The sequence below is a fragment of the Mobula hypostoma genome, chromosome 2, assembly GCF_963921235.1.
Source record: "Mobula hypostoma chromosome 2, sMobHyp1.1, whole genome shotgun sequence".
In the NCBI taxonomy this organism is placed as follows: Eukaryota; Metazoa; Chordata; class Chondrichthyes; order Myliobatiformes; family Myliobatidae; genus Mobula; species Mobula hypostoma.
The window spans coordinates 183,007,360-183,029,302 of record NC_086098.1 but is presented as its reverse complement, the minus strand read 5'-3'; the positions used below and the strand labels follow the sequence as shown (position 1 = coordinate 183,029,302).

Here is a 21,943-nt window from a genome sequence, read left to right as displayed (position 1 = left end):
CTCTATGGGTAGCACAATTTTCAGGGAATTGAGACAAAGGACAGCAGAGGTATGCTGGGCCCAAAGCCGTTTTTCTGTGCTACAAGACTTTATGACTCTACAATTCCTTAGTATGTTGGTCTACCTCCTTCAGTCTCCATGCTGCCTTTTGGACAGGATCAGGCCCAAGGGAAAAAGAAGTTAAGATCAACCTGAATTTGCGTGTTACTAATATGGTGAAAAAATTGGAGAAGACCCGTTCTTCTCCCCCACAACACTTTCTTTTCCCCCCGCAACTCTTTCCCCTCCCCCCGCAACTCTTTCCCCTCCCCGCAACTCTTTCCCTTCCCCCGCACAAATCTTTCCCCTCCCCCACAACACTGCCCCTCGCCGCCATCTCTCTCCACCCTCACCACCCCCTCGCTCTCCCTCCCCACCATCTCTCTCTCTCCTTCTCCACTCTCTTTCTAATTTTATTGAGAGAGAAATCTTTTTGACTTTTTCTGCTGCATTGTATTTGGAGTTAAATGCAACATTAGCATTTAAAACAAACTTCTTCTGATACCTTGCAGCACAACACTGCCGGCGTGAACTGTGAGCGTTGTGTGGATGGATATTATCGGGCACCTGAAGTTCCAGCTGACTCGGTGGATGCCTGTATTCGTAGGTTTTACTCAATCTGTTATTTATTTACAATATTTTCTTTGTGCGGGAAGAGGAAAAGCAGCACTTGAACTGATGTGCACTGTGTTGTTTCAGCTTGTAATTGCAATTCCGAGTTCACAGAAGGCAGCTGTGAGGACAACACAGGCCGCTGTTACTGCAAGTACAACTACGCCGGTGAGAATTGTGACCAGTGTGCCCTGGGATATTATGACTTCCCCAACTGTTACCGTAAGTACGCAGAGACAGAGCTGGGTCTTACAAATGAATTACTGTGATTGGCAGAAGTGAAGAAAAGTATTAGAAAGGAAAAGCTTTAAGGTGAGAATAAACGAATGGGTTGAGGTCTTCGGAAGATTGACGGTAATAGTTTTTGGAATCCAGACCAAACAGCAAGACATCTGATTAGTCTGGAGATCTACAAAGAAACTTCGATCTCCTGTACTGTGGTTGTAAAGGTTTCATTGCAGCTTGGGCTTTATTTCCAAGGAGTGGTTCCCTTGACCTTAAATGGCATCTGCTGTTCTCTCCCTATTCCCTTTACATTGCCTGGTGTCCTCTGCTAGAAATAAGGACTCCAATGCTTTGCCTTTCCCAGTTCTAGCTGTCCAAAGCATTTGAACTCCATGGAGATACTTCAAATAAACTGCAAAAGTCTGAGGTACATATATATAACTGGGGTGCCTAAGACCTTTGCACAGTACTGTAGTAATTTTATGTATTGCACTATAATGCTGTCGCAAAAAGAATCAAAATTTCATGACATATGTGAGTGATGATAACCTGATTCTGATTTGTTTCTCTATTGTGGACTGAGAGTGGGAAGGGGGCAGGAAGAAAAGAATCGTGCTTGGGAAAAGGGGAAGAGAGAGTGGAGGGAGCAGGAAGCACCAGAGAGACATTCGTATAATCAGTAAATCAGTTGTTTAGAATCAAATAACCCTGCCTGGTGTCTCAGGGCTGGGTGTGTCTAAATCTGTGCCACTCCCCACCCCTGGCACCCCTTCTCTGCCACCTGTCCCACACCCCTCCCGCGGCACCCCACCCTTGCCCTATCAGCACCCTTTGCTCCTGCCAGATTTACAAACTTGCTTTTTCGCTCCACATTGACAACTACAGTACTGTGCAAAAGTCTTGGGTGTGCTAGTACTGCATATATGCCTAAGGATTTTGAACAGCACTGTGAATAGATAATAAATTAATGACTCCATTCCATTGACTGCTTTTCCCATTTCTAGCTGTTCCGAAGCATTTGAACTCCAAAGGGATACTTCAAATATATAGAAACTGATGTATCTTACTGAAGACTGGAGCCAAACTATACATAGGGACTGATTTATAGCTACATAGGGACTGATTTATAGCTAGGTTGTAGAATTCCAATTCCATTGGGTGTTTGATGACAACAACAGTAGCATAGTGATTAGCATTACAAATTACAGTGCCAGCAACTCGGGTTCAATTCTGCCTCTGCCTGCTAGGAGTTTGCACGTTCCCACACGGTCACAGGGAGAATGTACAAACACTCTTCTCTAAGCCGCACAGGTGCACAGCCACACAATAACTGAAATGCTCCCATGCACATAGCCTTTGTTGCTGCACAACTGGAATTTTCTTTTATATAATATTAATATAATTTTAAAATCTATCTTAATATAATTGTGTAATTATGTGTTGGTGAATATAATCCATAAATTTTCCAAATAATAAACATACCACAACCTTTACTTAAAAACCTTTTAGAGCTTCAACTTATGTACATTGTGAGCATTTCAATTACAACACTGTTACAAATTGTAATAGTAAACACAGAATGGAAGTTGGTAGCCCATTGTTAATAAACTGCTGGCCAGCTGTATGCCTGCACCGTCTTAAGTTTAAAAGCTTACAAATCATGTTTGTTGTACTGTATTTCATCATACCCTTCAATTAATAAATTAAAAGTAAATGATTTTTCAATTTTCATTCTAAATAAAAAAAATTAAGCACCACGCAGTTTTCAGGCCCTGTAAAAATTTCCACTCAGAGCAATGGTTGTAAAAAAAAATTAAAGAGAACATTGCTAACAAACTTCTTATAGACAATAACAAAGTCAGTTCTCTCTGGGTGTTCCAGTTTCCTCCCACATACCAAAGATGTATGGGTTAGTAGGTTATGGACATTGGACATTGAATTATTGGGCTGGAAGGGCCCTGTAGTGTGCTGTATCTCTAAATAAATAAGCATTTATTCATTGTGCCACAGAGTAACAGCACTGCGTTTAATTTCTTTCACAAACCCTCAGAAAAAAGGCAGCCCATGACTGCATAAGGCTTGACCCAGACAACACCATGGCAAATGACATTCACTCTACAAAGGTACGAGGTAATGACATAGCAACCAGGAGAGAGTGTAGCTGGCCTGCTGAGTTCCTCCAGCATTTGCGTGTGTTGGGGAGAGAGAGCAGCCCACTTGATTGACATCCCATCCACTACCTTGCAGATCCACTCCCCCTACCGCCGGCACACGTCTCCTCTACAAAATACACTACAGTTACTTACCTTGTTCATTATGCGCCGTGTCATATGATGCAGGCAATCATAGTCTTCCCATGAGCATAATTGTTCTTGGCAAATTTTTCCACCAAAATGGTTTGCCGTTACTGCCTTCTGGGCCGGTGACCAGTGACAATACAGATGACCCCAGTCGTTATCGATCTCTTCGGAGATTGTCTGCCTGGCATCAGTGGTTGCATAACCAGGACTTGAGATATGCACCAGCTGCTCATACGACCATCCACTACCTGCTCCCACAGCTTCATGTGACCCTGATCGGGGGCTAAACAGGTGCTACACCTTGCCAAGAGTGACCTGCAGGGTAGTGGATGGAAGGAGCGCTTTACATCTCCTTTGGGAGAGACGTATCTCCACCCCACCATCCAACTCACCTAGGGTACTTCCTGAGCCTGAAGCCTCCAAAATGAAGGACAAGGGCAGCAGGTGCACCATCCATCTCTCTCAGGGTTTGGAGCCTGGAACTCCCTCCCAGGCAGCACCGTGGGTTTGTGTTCACCAGTAGGGCTGTAGGTTCATGAAGGCGGCTCATCACTTGCTCAGGGTGCTCATTAATTGTGGCCTTGCCAGTGAACTTGCGTCACAAGCCATGTGTGAGAGTGACAGTAACAAGACAATCTGGCACGTAAAGTGTGTTGTGATTGACACTGATTAGGACACCAACCCTGCGCTGATTGTCCTCATAAGACCAAAAGACCATAATGATAAGAGCAGAATTCTGCTTTTTGGCCATCGAGTCTGCTCAGCCATTTGATCATTGCTGATTTATTATCTCTTTCAACCCAATTCTCCTGCCTTCTCCCTGTAACTCTTGATGTCCTTGTTAATCAGAAGTCTATCAACCTCTGCTTTAAGTTTGCCCAATGACTTTAAATATACCCACAGCCGTTGGTGGCAATGCACTCCACAGAGTCACCATCCTCTGGCTAAAGAAATTACTCTTCACAATCACATGAATATCTGCAGATGCTGGAAATCCAAAGCAAACACACAAAATGCTGGAGGAACTCAGCAGGTCAGGCAGCATCTATGAAAAAGAGTAAACAGTCGACATTTCGGGCTAAGACCCTTCGTCTGGAATTCAGTCAACGTTTTGGGCCGAGACCTGTCAAGCAGACATCTCCTGTTTATCTCCTGGCCTATTCCTCTTCATCACTGTTCAAAAGGGATGCTGTTCTATTCTGAGGTTTTGTTCTCTACTCCTAGACTCTCCACATCCACTCTATCTAGGCCTTTCAATATTTGGTAGGTTTGTAATATCTGTTCTGTGTCTGTTCGAAAGTACAGGTCATGAATTGATTCAACTAAAATAACTATGCCTCTACCAGTGAGGCACCCCTTAAGTCCTGTAATGAGCTGTGCAGAATTTGAGACAATGCAGTTGATTTACCAGAACTTGATTGAACATCATCGGGTGCCAACCTAGCACGATGATTAATAAAAGATAATGATTATTGCACATGTGCGTTGAAATATCGAACCATACAGTGAAATGTGTTGTCTTGCATCAAAAACCAGCACAGTCTGAGGACATGCTGGGGAAGCCCACAAGTGTTGCCTGCTTTCAGCGCCAATGTAGCACACCCACAACTTGCTAACCCTAACCCATATGCCTTTGGAATGTGGGAGGAACCTGGAGTCGCCAAATGCAGTCACTGGGGAGAACGTGCAAACTCCTTGCATACAGCAGGGAGTATTGAACCCTGATTAGTGGTTGCTGGTACTGTAAAGCGATTTGCTAACTGCTACACCAGCATACAGCTGAATTCCAAACTGAACTGTGTGTGGCGTATAGAGTACAAATATATGTGCTATGAGGATGTATGAAGCAAGTGCAGTAGCTACGTGACACCTTCTTTACATTGCTTATGTAACCCCCCTGGCAAGCCTCAGGGTCGCTCAACTCGCTGTCGTCTAGGGAAACAGCCCTCGGCCCCGCCAAACTGGGTAATTAAGATCGCGTGAATGCTGTGTGATGCACCCCACCCTGCCAAATAACAGACGATACACCACATACGATTAAGTGAATTACAGTTTATAGATATTACTGGAACTATATAATTAATAGATAAAATATAAAAGGAAAATAAAAGGCACCACACTTATTAAAGTTCAATCTCTTCGTGCACAAACAGTTGGAGCTCTAGTAACGATCCTCTCCTCACCATTCGATCCCCTCTGACCACCTCGACACACCGCCTGGGACCAACCACGGTGGTCGACCAGACGCTCCACACGAGTCTGTCTCCGTCTCTTCTCCTCGCCGTAAACGCTGGACCTCGGACTCCTGCTCGGGGTCCAACCCCGTTAGCTGGCTCACAGCACCTTGTCCATCCTCTCTCTCTCTCTCTCACGCGCCTTCTGCCCAAAAACCTGCACATCACTATAACTTACAGACACACTAGAAAGAATAACATCTATCCCAATTGGTTCGTTCGCTCTGTTATCAGTAATATAACCCAAACAAGCTGCCAGCGAAAGAACTTTCTCAGCATTTAACATCACAAAGAAGCCATTTTAATTAGCCTACGCAGTAACATAAAAGAAGAAACCCCTTACACTTATGTTTCTACACACTTCTATATGGGTTTATAATAAAAGGCCCCCCACCCCCACCCGCCCCCATGCATTGCCTTCTTTCCTGTGCACTGAGTCTATCATAGATTCAGGCCCGAGAGTATCTCTGAACCTCAGCAAATGATCATTTGCAACCAGGAGCCAGAAAGCAAACAGAAGTATTTATTTCTCTTCAATTTCTTTTTATCTTCGCCACCCACGTAGGCTTGGAGCTTAGGTTTGAAAAAAAAACATGTCAGGCTGGATGGAAATGGCCCCCTTGTTAAAGAAGCAACTTATAGTAAGCGTGAGAGTGTTCTGAAGTTGGCCCTCTGTCATAGAAATCTATTGCAAACAGATGGATGAGATTTGGACGATATTTTGATCAGAAGATGGCTGGTACATTAAATGGTTCTACTCCGCTCACTGTGTTTTTGTTCAACAGCTTTGCCAGCGGCTCCCACGCAGACCACAGGAGCCCTGATTCACGTGGGTGAAATAATCAGTAAGTCACTGAAAGTGTTTTCTGTTCTTATTTTGATTGCATGTTTAATTGTGTTTTCAGCAGTCAGGTCACAGTTTGACAGTGATTTTGCTAGACAGGTTAAAACGGTATAATGGCTGTAGCCCAGTTACTGCTCCAAGTAGACAACTATTAAGAGGTTGAAGTATTAACCTCAGCAACAAGGACTGATATCCTGAACAAGGGTGTAGTTCATGATAGACGTGTTCACACCCACCCGTTAAATGGAACAGCAACCCTTATTGATTTTTTTTGTCTCAAAACCCATAGTACTGCTTTGAGAGTACTAAGATCTCATGTTCTTCCAACTTTAATAATAGCACAATGCACACAAAATAGTCTCAGCCGTTCTGTCAGAACAGACTTGATCTGATCTTGTCCTGTTCCCAACTCCCGAAGCCTCAATACATCTGTCTGCCCTAGCCCTGCAGATATTGTGCCTTGAAGATAGTGTGTACACAGCACAAGCTTCACAGTTCTCGAGGAGAGAGTGTCTTTTGAAATGAAAAAACCTTCCTTGTATTCTGAAACTGCCTTCTAGTTATAAGTTTTGCCACGAGGGCAAGAACCCTCTCCGTTACTACTTTGTGATGCCTCGTAGGACTGTTTTCTATTTCAATAAAATCACCTGTTGCTCTTCTGACATAAGGGTCTAAGCTGCCATATTTTTCCTCACAAGGAAAAGCTCTTCATTCCAGAAACCAATGTAGAGAAATTCTTTAAACTACATCCCACACATGTATATTCTTCTCACCCCCCTCCCTTTAAATAAGAAGGCCAAAACTGAACAGAGTACTGCAGATGTGGTCTCATTGATGCCCCGTAAAGCTGTGGCAAGACCTTCCTACTTTTATACTCCATATTTGTGTGTGTGTTGGGGAAAAGAAGGTGAATACAGAGTTTCTGGCTGGCTGGGAGCAGGAGAAAGAAGGGGTGAAGATTGATCTCAATCCTAGCAATGCTTCATCAGCAAGAGTGTCCAACATCATTGAACACATTAGCAGAGATTTTTCGACTTTTTGGTGATGTCACCTCTAAGCAAAGTTCAAAGTATATATATATTACCTTGAGGTTCACTTTCTTGTGGGCAATTGCATGATAAAAGAAAATAAATAGAATTTTTGAAAAACCATGTCTGAACAAAGACTGACTGACAAGCAATGTGCAAAAGAAAACAAACTGCAAATAAAGATCATACTGAGAACATGAGTTGCAAAGAGTCCTTGAGAGTGAGTGTGTAGGTTGCAGAATCAGCCCAGAGGAGCAGTGATTGAAGTTATCCACGCCATTTCAGGAGACTGATAAGGAGAGATGAATTGGTGACATTTGCTTAAGTGCCATCCTAATAATTTTTCAACTTAATATAATAAAATTGCACAATAATTGTAGTATTAATTAGTAGATATTAATTGCCTTTATATATCTCTTCACATAGACTGTGACTGCAATGCAGAAGGAACACAGAACAATGACTGCCAGCCAGACCGACACACAGGGACATGCAGCTGCAAGCCAAACTTCACAGGCCATTTCTGCAACCACTGTGTGCCCCGGCACTTTGGAGCAAGCTGCCAGCGTAAGTCAACCCCACATCCAGAGGAGGTGGTCACGGGGAGAACGTAGACACTCCTTGCAAGCCGTGGTGGGAAAGGTGCAGGGATTTAATAGGTTTAGAGTGTTAGAGGTAGGGAGGGTCAAAGCTATAGAAGGATTGGAAAGCATAATGGAACAAAAACCTCATTATCACAGTGCACAAATCCAAATCTACGGCCAATCCCAACAGGGAAAATGTATCCAGTACTGATAACCGACAGATTGGTCACCAGGAAGGTAGTTTGGTCAATGAGTTATTCAATTGAGCACCTGGAGCTATGAGGAATTTGAAGCAGCTGTGTTTGATGATAGTTCTCAGCAACCATCTTTATTTCCAACCGTAGCCTGTCGTTGTTCTGGCCCTGGTGTTACCGATGGAAGCTGCCACACAGAGACAGGACAGTGCTTTTGTCGTCAAGGATTTGAGGGTTTCTACTGTGACCAGTGTGCTCCAGGCTATTTCAACTATCCTCTCTGCCAATGTGAGTTTGTGCTTGCACTTCCAATCATCGGTAGAAAAATTTTGGTAAATATATTAATAAGGATTCTGCATCATAAGGGTTTCAAAGACATGAATGCTGAATACTAAAGTAAGCCTTAATTTGGTGTTGTGACTGTGATCGAAATCACCAGAGTCACTGAAGCTGGCGATATGGAAGTCTTTATTCATCCCAACAAGCTGGCATTCTTCTGGAAAGAAATGCCCCCCCCACCCCTCCCCCCTTAGCACTACGTATTGATCTGTTGTCTGCGCATGTGCTGTTGTCTGCACATGTGCATTGTTCTGTCTCTCCCTCTCTCCCTTGCCCCTCTCTCCCTCGCCCCCTCTCCCTTCCCCCTCTCTCCCTTCCCCCCTCTCCCTCCCCCCTCTCTCCCTTCCCCCCTCTCCCTCCCCCCTCTCCCTCCCCCTCCCTCCCACTTCTCTCCCTCCCCCTCCCTCCCACTTCTCTCCCTCACCTCTCTCCTTCTCCCCCTCTCCCCCTCTCCCCTCTCCCCCTCTCTCCCCTCTTCCCTCCCCCTCTCCCTTCCTCCTCTCCCTCACCTCTCTCTCCCTTCCCCCTCTCCCTCCCCCTCTCCCTCCCCCTCCCTCCCCTTCTCTCCCTCGCCTCTCCCCTCTCCCTTCCCCACTCTCCCTTCCCCACTCTCCCTTCCCCACTCTCCCTTCCCCCTCTCCCTTCCCCCTCTCCCTTCACCCTCTCCCTTCACCCTCTCCCTTCCCCTCTCTCCCTCACCCCTCCCCCTCTCCCCTTCTCTCCCTCGCTCCCTCACCACCCTTTCTCCCTTCACCCCTCTCTCCTTCTCTCCTTCTCTCCCCCCTCCCCCCTCCCCTGCCCTCTCTCCGTCCCTCTCGCCCACTCAACCCCCTCTACCCACTCAACCCCTACCCCTCTACTCCCTCTCCCCTCTCACTCCTCCCCCTCTCCCCCTCACCCTCCTCCCCCCCACCCCCTCTACCCCTCTCCCCTTCCCCTCTCGCTCTCTCCCTCTCCCCCTCTTCAGTTAAGGCCATCACCCACATGTGTGCTTTTAATGAATTGATATACAGTTGTGCACAGACACAACAAATATCTGCTACAGTATATTCACAAAACTCCAGAATACTCCCTAATGTGTGGAATTCTGGCCAAAAGCAAAGGTGAAGGTGGATAATATTGATTAACAACTATCAGCAAATAATCCTGTTCAATTCATCTTGAGCACCTAGATAAAAAGTTTTAAAACCATATAAAAAATTTTCAAATCAGAATTCATTATCTGATTTCAGTGGGTCTTGCTTTAACTAGTTGGATATAGTTAAAAGTGGAAAAGTTAGGGAAAGGATTTACATTTATAATGGGCCTTTGGTATCTTTTCGGAGTTCCAAAGCAACCTTGTCTTATTAATGGAGACAGAATAATATATTGCAAGCCAAGTAACATCTGTAGAGGTGAAGGGATGGTCGATGTTTTGAGGCGAGACCCTACATCAGCCCCACTGAGTACTTCCAGCAGTTCGCTTGCATTGTTAACCTCAGTCGTAAAACCAGAAATCCAAATGGAGCCATGCTCTTAGGATTAAAAGAGTGTTAATCTTTTGAAGTTGGAATTCTAAACTTGGAATGTTTTGTCCCTGTGAATGGAGCCTTACTCATAGGACTGAAAGGCTGCGTTAATCTTTCCAAGTGTGAGTTCTAAACCTGGAATAATGTTTTGTCTGTTTTGTCACTGAGATCAAAAACAGGCCACATTCATGTTTATTGAATTTCAATTGTCATTGTACGTAGTTGTTCTTTTAATTACGCTTGTGAAGGTTCAAGATTGTTTAATTTCATTTCCAGTACACAATTGTAAAGGAGAACGAAATAATTGTTACTCCGGATCCAATACCGGAGCAAAAAAACATGATCTTACTTGTGTTACAGGCCCTTTTCTGGCACTTTTCTGTATGTATGTCCTTGATGGCAGGTAAGCTGGTGGTGCTTCGAGCAGTTTTGACTACCCATTGTTCAAAGTTAAAAGTATTATCAAAGTACATATACGTCACTATATACATCCCTCAGATTGCGAGCATACACACTAAATCCAAAAAACACAATAGAAATAATGAAAGACCGCTAAATAACTAAGCAATAAATATCGATCAATAGCGATACAGAGCAGGTATATAAACACCGTTGTAGAGCCTTTCTGTCTGTCACAGTTTATTTTCTGTACCGTGCAGTGATGCAGCTTGTTTGGATGCTCTCTACTGCACATCTGTAGAATGATGTGAGTACAAGATATTAAGGGGAATAGATAGAGTGGACAGCCAGCACCCCTTCCCCAGGGCACCACTGCTCAATACAAGAGGACATGGCTTTAAGGTAAGGGGTGGGAAGTTCAAGGGGGATATTAAAGGAAGGTTTTTCACTCAGAGAGTGGTTGGTGTGTGGAATGCACTGCCTGAGTCAGTGGTGGAGGCAGATACACTAGTGAGGTTTAAGAGACTACTAGACAGGTATATGGAGGAATTTAAGGTGGGGAGTTATATGGGAGGCAGGCTTTGAGGGTCGGCACAACATTGTGGGCCGAAGGGCCTGTAATGTGCTGTACTGTTCGATGTTCTATGTATAGATGTGCATTGTCCATCTCTCTTCAGCCTCCTCAGAAAGTAGAAGGGTTAGTGAGCCTTCCTGATTGTGCAGATTGTGTTTGGGACCATGAAAGGTTGTGCGAGGTGTGCACTCCCTGGAGTTAGAAACTGCTCGCACTGATGTGCCGCTGATGTAAAGAAGGGTGTGAGTGGGGCGTGTTCTCCTGAAGTTGATAATCAACTCCTTTAACTTGGTTGACATTGAGCAAGAGATTATCTGCCTGGCACCAGGCCTCGGGCCTCGAGCTCTTCCACCTCCTCTGTGTAAGCCTTCTCATCTTTGTCGATGATGAGTCCCGCCACTGTTGTGTCATCGGTGAACTTGACAAGGACGTTTTCTAGTTCTGTTTGTTGAGAGAGCAATAGACTCTGTACCTCGAAGGGTTTCACTGTATATGAAGTTTTTTTCAGATCATTCCAACTTTAAAAGTAGCAAGATGTTATAGAAATTCAATCTTTTTTAAAATCTCTGAATAAATCCATGTTTATTCAGGAAAATCAGTATAAATTTACGAGGAGGCAGTGATTTTAAGGCTGGAATACAGTCATTTTGCATCTATTTCCCAGAATATCAGTGCCAGATGGAAAATGGATAAAAAGAACACTAGATGTCAGCTCCCAAGGGAGGAGTTTGAACAGAAACTGATATCATATTTTCTCTTCCTCCTTTTGCAGTGTGTAGCTGCAGCGTTGCTGGAAGCCTTCCCGAAGTCTGCAATCACTCTGGGCGTTGTCTGTGCAAGCCGGAATTTGACGGATCTCGCTGTGACCAGTGTGCTGTTGGCTTCCATTCCTACCCACGTTGCCACGGTTAGGCTTTGCCCTCTCCAGAAGGTGTTAGCAAAGAGTTACATAGACCAGAAGCAGCCAAGGTTGTATGTGGGGTGCTGAGCAACTGGGCAGGGGAAAGCTGATTGCTCATAGTGGCCAGGTATAGCAAGGTAACAATGTACCAGGTTTAATGTTGAGACCTGATTTCTTCATTTCCCAGCTGCATTGGAAGGCTGGAGACACAAGCGGGTGGAGGTGCTGGAATTTGGAGTAAACACTAAACTGCTGGGAAAACTTCGTGGGTCAGGCAGCATCTGTGGAGGCAAAGGGATGGTTGACATTTTGGGTCAAGTCTCTGCACAAGTACACAGAGTGAAGAAGGAAAATGGCTACTCTCTGGGGTCTGGTTGGTTACAGAAGTGAGGGGGGAAGTAGGAGGGCTGGTTGGTGATGAAACAGAGAACATAGAACAGTACAACACAGGAAGAGGCTGTTCGTGTCACAATGTGGAGGCAAACTAATTAAACGCTTAACTAAACTAATCCTTTTATGCCAACAAAATGTCCATATCCCCCATTCCCTGTACATACGTATGCCTATCTAAGAGCCTCTTAAGACACCTCCATTGTATAGCCTCCACTCCCACCCCGGCATTCCACTCTCTTGTTTTTCTCCTCCTGTGTCTCCTTGAATTTACCTCCTCTCACTTTAAATGCATGCCCCCGAGTAACATTCATTTCGATCCTGAGAAAAAGCTACCAGCAATCTATGCCATCTATGCATCTCATTGGAAGATTAAAGATTAGCTTAATTTGTTTCATGTACATGAAACATACAGTGCTGGCATCTTTAATCATGAATGCCAACAACTATCACAGTCCGAGGATGTGCTGGGGACAGCCCACCAGGGTTGCTGTGTTTTTTGTTATGTTTTGTGACCTCAAAATATTAAACTAATTCAAAGGAAGTCGCAGGAGTCCGGGAATGCAGGTCTAACTTTGCATTTAATTTAAGTGGCGTGCCCAAGTATCACCTGGTAGCATGACAACGTATGCAATTCACATATTAATACATAAAACCCGTAATGAATTACTTAAATGAACAGGAATGCTTAATTAACCAATGTATATACAAGATTACTTAAATACACAACCCTTTTGGCACCAACAGAGCATATTCATAATTTACTGCCCGTGTGTGTTTGGAATTCATGTGGACGGGAACGGGAGCTCCCAGAGGCAACCTACGCAGTCACAGGGAGAATGCAGCAGCAGGAACTGAACACTGACCACTGGATCTGTAAAGTGCTAATGCTAACCGCTACTCTACTATGCTGTCCTTGCATTAGTCATGGGAAAACACACCAGCTGTCTTTCTGTGCCTCTCATCACTATCAGACCTTCCCTCCACCTCCGTCACTACGAGGCAAGCAACAGAAGCTTGCCTCCTTATACCAAATGCTCTTTAATTCAGGCAACATCCCGGTGCACCCTCTCCAAAGCTCCCACATCCTTCCCGCAATGGAGTGACCTGAATTGCCATGCAATAGTCCTGGTGCAGCTTAACCAGGGTTTAATAAAGCTGCCGCATAAAGTCCCGATTCTTAAACTCGAGGTGACAGTGGAGCCTGAAGGGGAGGGAGGACAATGAGCAGATAGAGCCAGGTGGGGGTGGATGATGAGGCTTGTTATGAAGAGGGAAGGGGAAGGTGAAGAAAGGAAGAGAAACCCTTTGTGGACTGGTGGGAGTGGGAAAGGACCACTGGATAAGAGGGTTACCCGATTGATTGATCTGCAAAATCTCCTGTGTCTATACGACCCCATGGCTACCCTGTACCTGATAGCATTGGTGTGCTCCACATTACACGGATTGACGTTACCATGGGTTTCAGTGACCCCTGACTGACTTGTTTTCCTTTTTGTAGTTTGCTCGTGTGATGAGCGTGGATCAGTGGACAACCTCTGTGGTTCTACAGGCCAGTGTCACTGCCTCCCCAACTACGCAGGGCCCACGTGCAACCAGTGTGCTCCGGGTTTCTATGGACATCCCACCTGCACACGTGAGGAATTTAAAGAATTGAATGTTAAATATTGGTCTTGAGTCACAAAACCCTCCCTAAATAAGGGGAACGAGAAACATCAGCTCACAGATCAGCATTGTAAAAGCACTTTAGTTCTAATTAGTTAGTAGAGCAAAGTTAATGATGCTAAAGGCAATGACAAAAGTGGTAGAGGTCCCATGATACATGTCTATTTTGCAGTTAGTTCAGAGTCACAGGTCTTGAAACATGTTCTTTTCATTAAGGACACTCGCTAACTGGGATGTGGCCTCTTCTTATTTCTACCGTCAGAGGGAGGTACATGAGCCAGAAGTGCAGGTTCAATGTTTTAGGATCAGCTTTTTCCCCTCTACCATAAGATTTCTAAACTATCCATGAATCCATGAACACTACTTCATTGTTCGTCTTCCACATTATTTATTGATTGAGTGTAACTTTTAGTAATTTTTTTATGTATTGCTATGGTAAAACTACAACTTTCACAGCTTATGCCAGTGATAATGAACCCGATTCTGACTTTTTGTCCCCATGACACCCTGATTCTCCTTAACTTTCACATGGCCCTTATCCCAGATGAGCGATCCATGGCTTTTTCCTAAGGAAGGCTCTTTAATTTGCCATTGTCCCTCTGTGGTAACGTACAAAACAAGATTTCAGATCTCCCAGAGTTAAGTATATTTGGCCAAGTTGCAAACCTTCAAATTCCAACAAGCTTTGTGTATAGCTATTAATTCAATTCAAAGTTGAAAGTTCAAAGTAATTTTAATATCAGAGTACATGTATGTCACTGTTTGCCATCCTGAGATTTTTTTTGAGGGGGTACACGGTAAATCCAAGAAACACAATGAAAGCAATGAAAGACCGCACCCAGCAGAACAGACAAGCAACCAGTGTGCAAAATCCAACAAACTGTGCAAATACAAAATGAAAGAAAAAAAAAACAAAATAATATTAATAAATAAGCAATGAATATCGAGAATGTGAGATGGAAGTTCTTGAAAGTGATTCCATAGGTCCAAGGAACAATTCAGAGATGTGGGGAGTGAAGTTATCCCCCGGTTCAATAGCCTGATGGTTGAGGGGTAATAACTGTTCTTCTACCTGGTGGTATGGGTGCTGAGCCTCCTGTACCACCTTCCTGATGGCAGCAGCGAGAAGGGAGCATGACCTAGATGGCGGGAGTCCATGATAATGGGTGCTGCTTTCCTGCAACAGTGCTCCCTGTAGATGCGCTCGATGATAGGGAGGGCTTTACCTGTGATGGACAGGGCCATATCCGCTACTTGTAGGATTTTACATACAAGGGTATTGGTGTGTCCATACCAGGCCATGATGCAACCAGTCAATACTCTCTCCACCACACAATTATAGAAGTTTGCCAAAGTTTTAAATGTCATGACAAATCTTCGCACACTTCTAAGGAAGTAGAGGTGCTGTTGGGCTGCCTTCATAATGGCACTTAGGTGCTGGACCCAGGACAGATCCTCTGAAACGATAATGCTGAGGAGTTTAAAATCACTGACCTTCTCCACATTTGATCCGTTGACGAGAACTCACTCATGGACCTTTGGCTTCCTCCTTCTGAAATAATAAGTAAATTCACTTACCTCATTGGATAGTTGTTTTGAAGGAGTAGGGTGAAGAAGGCGTTGGAGCATGAAGTAGATTGGCTGAGAGGCCTGTTTCTCTGCAGTACCAACCGTGCTTGATGGGTCTGATGTCCTAAATAATAGCACCATTGGTATAGGAGATTACAGATATAAAGAGCTTGGAATGAAATTTGACTGATAGAAAATGGTTTTGTTCTGGTTGGTAAGGTGTCATTGCAGGCACTTCAATAGTTTCTCTATTTATGGAAAAGACAGGCATCAACAATATGGTTCCTGATATGCTGCTGACACAGAATTCAGCAGAACAGTTAAACTGTGAAGTGAGACATGAGACCATAGAGGGATATAGGAAGGTTAAAGCAATGGCTGAATCATATCTTTTGAATTTTCCGGGAAATAATTATCTTCCTAACGTGCTTGGGAGCCACCATCTTCAGGCCAGATTCCAGAGAGAGATGGTTTAAAGATTATGCAAGTAGGTGGGTGTTTGGTGTGCGGAAAATTTCAAACTACTGACCACTTGGTTATTTATTGCAGCTTGTCTGTGTACCGTGGAGGGCTCGTACATTAATTCCTGCGACCAGGAAACAGGAGCGTGTAGTTGTCGCCCTTACGTGACGGGGTTGTACTGTAATGCGTGTGTAGAAGGAGCTTATGGCTTCCCCAACTGTAGAGGTAAGCAGTTTGAGGGGATTCTGTTGAACCCTCAAGTTGGCCATTGTTAAACTGAATAAGAGTATTTTAATAATCGCATGGTTATAAATTGGTGAAAGTGGACTGAAATTCAATTTCATAGTGCATTTCAGATGTATTTATGCTCAGTGTACAATGATCAAATAGCAGTTGCCTGTTATGATACACTAACACTACAATAATAACTCAAACATATATAATTGTCTTATTCTATGGGATCATTCGTTCTTTATGTTGCATGATGGAGGCAATCATGGTCTTTCCATGACAATGATTGTTCTTGGCAAATTTTTCTACAGAACTAGTTTGTTATGGGATATTACTAGAAAAAGGGCTTAAAGATTAGCTTACACGAGGAAATCTGCAGATGCTGGAATTTCAGGCAACACACACAAAATGCTGGAGAATGCAGCAGGCCAGGCAGCATCTATAGGAAGAGGCACAGGCAACGTTTCGGGCCGAGACCCTTCGTCAGGACTAACTGAAAGAAGAGATAGTAAGAGATTTGAGAGGGGGAGGGGGAGAAGGAGATCCAAAATGATAGGAGAAGACAGGAGGTGGAGGGATGGAGCCAAGAGCTGGACAGGTGATTGGCAAAAGGGATATGAGAGGATCATGGGACAGGAGGCCTAGGGAGAAAGAAAGGGGGAGGGGGGAAGCCCAGAGGATGGGCAAGGAATATAGTGAGAGGGACAGAGGGAGGGAGAGAGAAATAAATAAATAAATAAATAAATAAATAACAGATGGGGTACGAAGGGGAGGTGGGGCATTAATGGAAGTTAGAGAAGTCAATGTTCATGCCATCGGGTTGGAGGCTACCCAGACGGAATATAAGGTGTTGTTCCTCCAACCTGAGTGTGGCTTCATCTTTACAGTAGAGGAGGCCGTGGATAGACATATCAGAATGGGATTGGGATGTGGAATTAAGATGAGTGGCCACTGGGAGATCCTGCTTTCTCTGGCAGACAGAGCGTTTATTTGTCACATGTACATTGAAACGTACAGTGACATACCCAGTTTACATTAACGATCAACACAGTCCGAGGATGAGCTGAGGGCACACTGCAAGTGTCACCAATCTTATGGCGCCAGCATAGCAAGCCCACGGTTTATTAAAACTAACCAGCACATCTTTGAAATGTGGGGGGAAACCAGAGCACCCTGAGCAAACTCACACAGTCTTGGGAGAAACTTCTTACAGACAAGCGCGGGAATTCCATCCGATATTTGGCAAGCTATCCTTAAAATGAGTGAGTTCACATCACTACAGAAAAATTGTAGGTGTTAGTGTGTGACAGTGGATTGCTAATATTCCGTCAGTGCAGGGGATCGGTGTCAACAGACATTGTAGGGCCACAATGAAGCTGCAGTTATATCAAGTAGGTTTTTGTCTTCATGGTTTGGGCAATAACCTGACCAGAAGAATCCAGCCAATTTAATATGCAATTTCCCATTTCAAGATGTTAAAATTGAGCCAGTTCTGACCTAGCTGGGCCACTCTTGGTTGCTGCACTATTAGAAGGATACGATTGTACTGCAGAGTGTGCAGAGGCGATCCTGCAGCATGGAGGACTTGAGATGAACTAAGCATCTTTTCTTTGGAATGAAGAAGTCTGAATGTTAACTTAAGCATTTAGGATGTCATCAATGACTCGTGATTATATTACAACTTATAAAAATGCAAAATATTAGATCAATACATGTTGAGTACACCTTAACCGGAATACCAGAATCCGAAAACCTGTAAAACCTGAATTTTTTGAGTGCTGACATGATGTCAGAAATGGAAAACTCCATAAGGCTGGGAAGGTTCTCAACGCAATGCCCAGGTCTCTGTGCACCACAGCCAGTTCTGAGAAGTGACCTCACATATATAATAAATAGAAGTTAATAAAAAGTGTAAAAATGCTGCATAAAGTGAAAAATGAAGATCTCGAATGTGTATTGAAAGAGTGGATTCATCAGCATCAGAGTGAACATTTGCTGTTTAACAGTATTCTGATCATGAAACAAACCAAGGTCTTTTCTAACAAACTGAAAATTGAAGGTTATTGTGAATATTCAACATATTGGTTGCTGAAATTTAATAAAGGCACGGCATTAAATTTTTAATGCGTCTGCTGATCACGCAGCAGCAGAGATGACTTTGCCAAGATCACCACTGATAAAAATCTAACATCAGAATAAATCTACAATGCTGATTATGTTTATGCCTTTCATAAAACTTTTAAAAAATGTAAAATACAAATATAGTTTATTGTCAAACAACAGGAATTCTGCAGATGCTGGAAGTTCAAGCAACATACATCAAAGTTGCTGGTGAACGCAGCAGGCCAGGCAGCATCTGTAGGAAGAGTTTATTGTAACCTTTTATTCAAAACATGGCACCGTAGGTGGAGACAGAAAGCCTGCCGTTGATTGTTGCTCCACAGCTGATTCAAGTTTTCTCCTGATGCTGCTGTGCTGCTTTTGTTACCCTGTACACATTATATTTTCATTTCATTAATGGTCTTTCTTTTTAAATCTTTTTATTAAATAAGTATACAAAAAGGTAAGCCATATAGACATTAATACACTGTTAGAATATAATAAAATTACAGAAGATATTAAAACAAAAAAAATACTACAAACAATGTAATTTAAACATAACATACCAAGATAACATAATAGTATACTAATTTTATATATATATCAATAGAGAAAAGGAAAAAAAAACCCCAAAAAAAACCCACCGTGCAACTAACTAAAAGCAAAGCAAAGCAATGGGCTAACTTGAAACCAAACAGAGTTAAACTTAAAATCACGTCCTCAATCCCGACCTCCATTAAAAACAGTAAAAAAAAACAAGAAGGGTATATATTACATTAAATGAAAATATTGAATAAAAGATCTCCAAGTCTGTTCAAATTTAAATGAGGAGTCATAAAGATTGCTTCTAATTTTCTCCAGATTCAAGCATAATATCATCTGAGAAAACCAAAAAAAGGTAGTTGGAGCATTAAGCTCTTTCCAATGTTGTAAGATACATCTTTTCGCCATTAAAGTAAGAAATGCAATCATTCTACGGGCTGAAGGGGAAAGATTACTGGAAATTTTAGGTAGTCCAAAGACAGCAGTAATAGGGTGAGGAGAGATATCTATATTCAATACCTTGGAGATAATATTAAAAATGTCTCTCCAAAAAGTTTCCAAAGTAGGGCGAGACCAAAACATATGAGTTAAAGAGGCTATCTGCCCTGGACATCTATCACAAAAAGGATTAATATGAGAATAAAAGCGCGCTAACTTATCTTTGGACATATGTGCTCTATGAACAACTTTAAATTGAATTAGGGAATGTTTAGCACAAATAGAGGAAGTATTGACTAATTGTAAAATCTGCCCCCAGTCATCCACGGAAATGGTAAACCCCAATTCCTGTTCCCAATCTACCCTAATCTTATCAAATGGAGCTTTCCTAAGTTTCATAATAATATTATAAATCATAGCCGATGCACCTTTCTGACATGGATTAAGGTTGATTATAGTATCTAAAATGTATGTAGGAGGAAGCATTGGAAAGGAAGAAAGTATAGTACTTAGGAAATTTCTAACTTGTAGATATCTAAAAAAATGTATTCTTGATAAGTTATATTTATTAGATAATTGTTCAAAAGACATAAGGGAACCATCTAAAAATAAATCCAAAAACCGTGAAATACTCTTAGTCTTCCAAGTTTGAAAAGCACGATCCGTAAAAGAGGGAGGAAAAAATATGTTACCTAAAATAGGAATCGCTAACCCAAATTGATTAAGATCAAAAAATTTTCTGAATTGAAACCAAATACGCAAGGTATATTTAACTATTGGGTTAGACACCTGTTTAAGGCGTTTCAAATCAAAAGGAAGAGAGGAACCTAAAATAGAGCCAAGTGTAAAACCCTGAACAGATTGTAATTCCAATACTACCCATTTAGGAATGGATAGTATATCCTGGTCCAGTAACCAGAATTGCATATGTTGAATATTAATAGCCCAATAATAAAATCTAAAGTTAGGTAATGCTAAGCCTCCATCTCTCTTAGCTTTCTGTAAATGTATTTTACCCAGTCTCGGGTTTTTATTCTGCCAAATAAATGAAGAAATTTTAGAGTCAACTTTGTCAAAAAAAGATTTTGGAACAAAGATTGGTAATGCCTGAAATATATATAAAAATTTTGGCAAAAAAAAATCTTAACTGCATTAATACGACCAATCAAAGTTAAATATAAAGGAAAACAACAGGAATTCTGCAGATGCTGGAAATTCAAGCAACATACATCAAAGTTGCTGGTGAACGCAGCAGGCCAAGCAGCATCTATAGGAAGAGACGCAGTCGACGTTTCAGGCCGAAACCCTTCATCAGGACCTGACGAAGGGTTTCGGCCTGAAACGTCGACTGCGCCTCTTCCTATAGATGCTGCTTGGCCTGCTGCGTTCACCAGCAACTTTGATGTATGTTGCTTAAATATAAAGGAAACCATTTAGATGAAAGTTGAGTAATATGGTCTATTAATGGTAAAAAGTTAGTCTTAAATAAATCTTTGTAGTTACAAGTAATTTTAATCCCAAGATATGAAAAATAATTATTAATCAATTTAAATGGAAATTTATAATATAAGGGAAGTTGTTTATTAATCGGAAAGAGTTCACTCTTACTAAGATTTAATTTATAACCTGAAAAAAGTCCAAATTGTGCTAATAACTCTAAAACAGCCGGGATGGATTTTTGAGGATTAGAAATATATAAAAGTAAATTTCAGCATAGAGTGATAATTTATGGGACTTTAAGCCCCGAGTTATCCCAGTAATATTTGGAGATTCTCGAATGGGAATTGCAAGAGGTTCTAATGCAATATCAAATAATAGGGACTAAGAGGACAACCTTGTCGAGTACCTCGAAAAAGAGGGAAAAAAGGTGAACTTAAAGAGTTAGTACGGACCAAGGCCACAGGAGAATGATATAACAGTTTAATCCAGGATATAAATTTCGAGCTAAAATTAAACATTTCAAGCACCTTAAATAAATAAGGCCATTCTACTCTATCAAAAGCATTCTCGGCATCTAAAGAGATAACACACTCAGGAACATTTTGTGAGGGAGTATAAACGATATTTAACAGTGTACGAATATTATAAAAAGAGTAACGACCTTTAATAAAACTCGTTTGGTCTTCCGAAATAATAGAGGGAAGTACTTTTTCTAATCTATTTGCTAATAACTTAGAAAAAACTTTAGAATCAACATTTAATAAAGATATTGGTCTATAAGATGCACATTGAGCAGGATCTTTATCCTTCTTTAATATTAAAGAAATTGACGCTCTATTAAAAGATTCAGGAAGTTTACCAAGTTTCAATGAAGCCTCAAAAACCCTACAGAGCCAAGGGATTAATGAAGGAGCAAAACATTTATAAAATTCTACGGTAAACCCATCAGGGCCAGGAGCTTTCCCCAAATTCATAGAGAAAATAACATTCTTAATCTCATCCATGGTAATGGGAGTATCTAACATAGAAGACATATCCTGTGACATCTCAGGGAAGTCTAAATTATCTAAAAAATCATTCATATATTTAGAATCTCGAGGAGACTCTGATTGATATAAGGAAGAGTAAAAATCACAGAAGGTTTGATTAATCCCCACATGATCAAGTATCAGTCGATCATTTTGGTTATAAATCTGATTAATTTGAGATTTAGCATAATTGGACTTCCATTGATTAGCCAACAGTTTGCCAATTTTGTCACTGTGTACATAAAATTCACTTCTTGTTTTCTTTAATTGGTTTACAATCGAGGACGAGAGTAATA

The 21,943-nt window shown here is 42.2% G+C and overlaps 1 protein-coding gene across 1 annotated transcript in view; it reads left to right on the top strand.

The window, feature by feature from the left end:
* lama5 (laminin, alpha 5) overlaps window positions 1-21,943 on the top strand; it is a 377,869-nt gene that overhangs the window by 175,910 nt on the left and 180,016 nt on the right. The window contains exons 9-16 of the mRNA XM_063041218.1: window positions 552-642; window positions 739-873; window positions 6,196-6,255; window positions 7,709-7,849; window positions 8,211-8,348; window positions 11,653-11,787; window positions 13,673-13,807; window positions 15,955-16,092. Coding sequence (XP_062897288.1) covers window positions 552-642; window positions 739-873; window positions 6,196-6,255; window positions 7,709-7,849; window positions 8,211-8,348; window positions 11,653-11,787; window positions 13,673-13,807; window positions 15,955-16,092 — 973 coding nt within the window. The remainder of the gene's footprint in view (window positions 1-551; window positions 643-738; window positions 874-6,195; window positions 6,256-7,708; window positions 7,850-8,210; window positions 8,349-11,652; window positions 11,788-13,672; window positions 13,808-15,954; window positions 16,093-21,943) is intronic.